The sequence below is a fragment of the Eimeria mitis genome, genomic scaffold (assembly GCF_000499745.2).
Source record: "Eimeria mitis Houghton genomic scaffold, Emh_scaff1017, whole genome shotgun sequence".
Lineage (NCBI taxonomy): Eukaryota > Apicomplexa > Conoidasida > Eucoccidiorida > Eimeriidae > Eimeria > Eimeria mitis.
The window spans coordinates 12590-12978 of NW_013567109.1; the positions used below are offsets into that span (position 1 = coordinate 12590).

General features: G+C 53.5%; 1 protein-coding gene across 1 annotated transcript in view; it reads left to right on the plus strand.

Annotated features, from left to right (window-relative positions):
- The window catches only part of EMH_0027640 (50S ribosomal protein L4, putative), a gene marked incomplete at both ends in the record, with an annotated part of 2584 nt that overhangs the window by 1960 nt on the left and 235 nt on the right, over window positions 1–389 (plus strand). The window contains one exon of the mRNA XM_013494055.1: window positions 181–240. Coding sequence (XP_013349509.1) covers window positions 181–240 — 60 coding nt within the window. The remainder of the gene's footprint in view (window positions 1–180; window positions 241–389) is intronic.

Below are 389 nucleotides of genomic sequence, written 5' to 3' on the forward strand. Positions count from 1 at the left end.
GTTTAGGGTTTGGGTTTCAGGGTTTAGTGTTTAGGGTTTGGGTTTTGGGGTTTAGGGTTTGGGGTTATGGTTTACGGTTTAGGGTTTAGGGTTTGGGGTTTAGGGTTTAGGGTTTGGGGTTTAGGGTTTAGGGTTTGGGGTTTAGGGTTTAGGGTTTAGGGTTTAGGGTTTGCGTTGCAGGACGATGAGCCGCTAGAAGAAGATGAAGAGGATATGGAGCAGCTCGCTGCGGCTTTAGAGGTTTGGCTGCTGCTGCTGCTGCTGCTGCTGCTGTTGCTGCTGCTGTTGTTGCTGCTGTTGCTGCTGCTGCTGCTGCTGTTGCTGCAGTTGCTGCTGCTGCTGCTGCTGCTGTTGCTGCTGCAGGCGCGGGACCGTGAAGAGGCATGGGC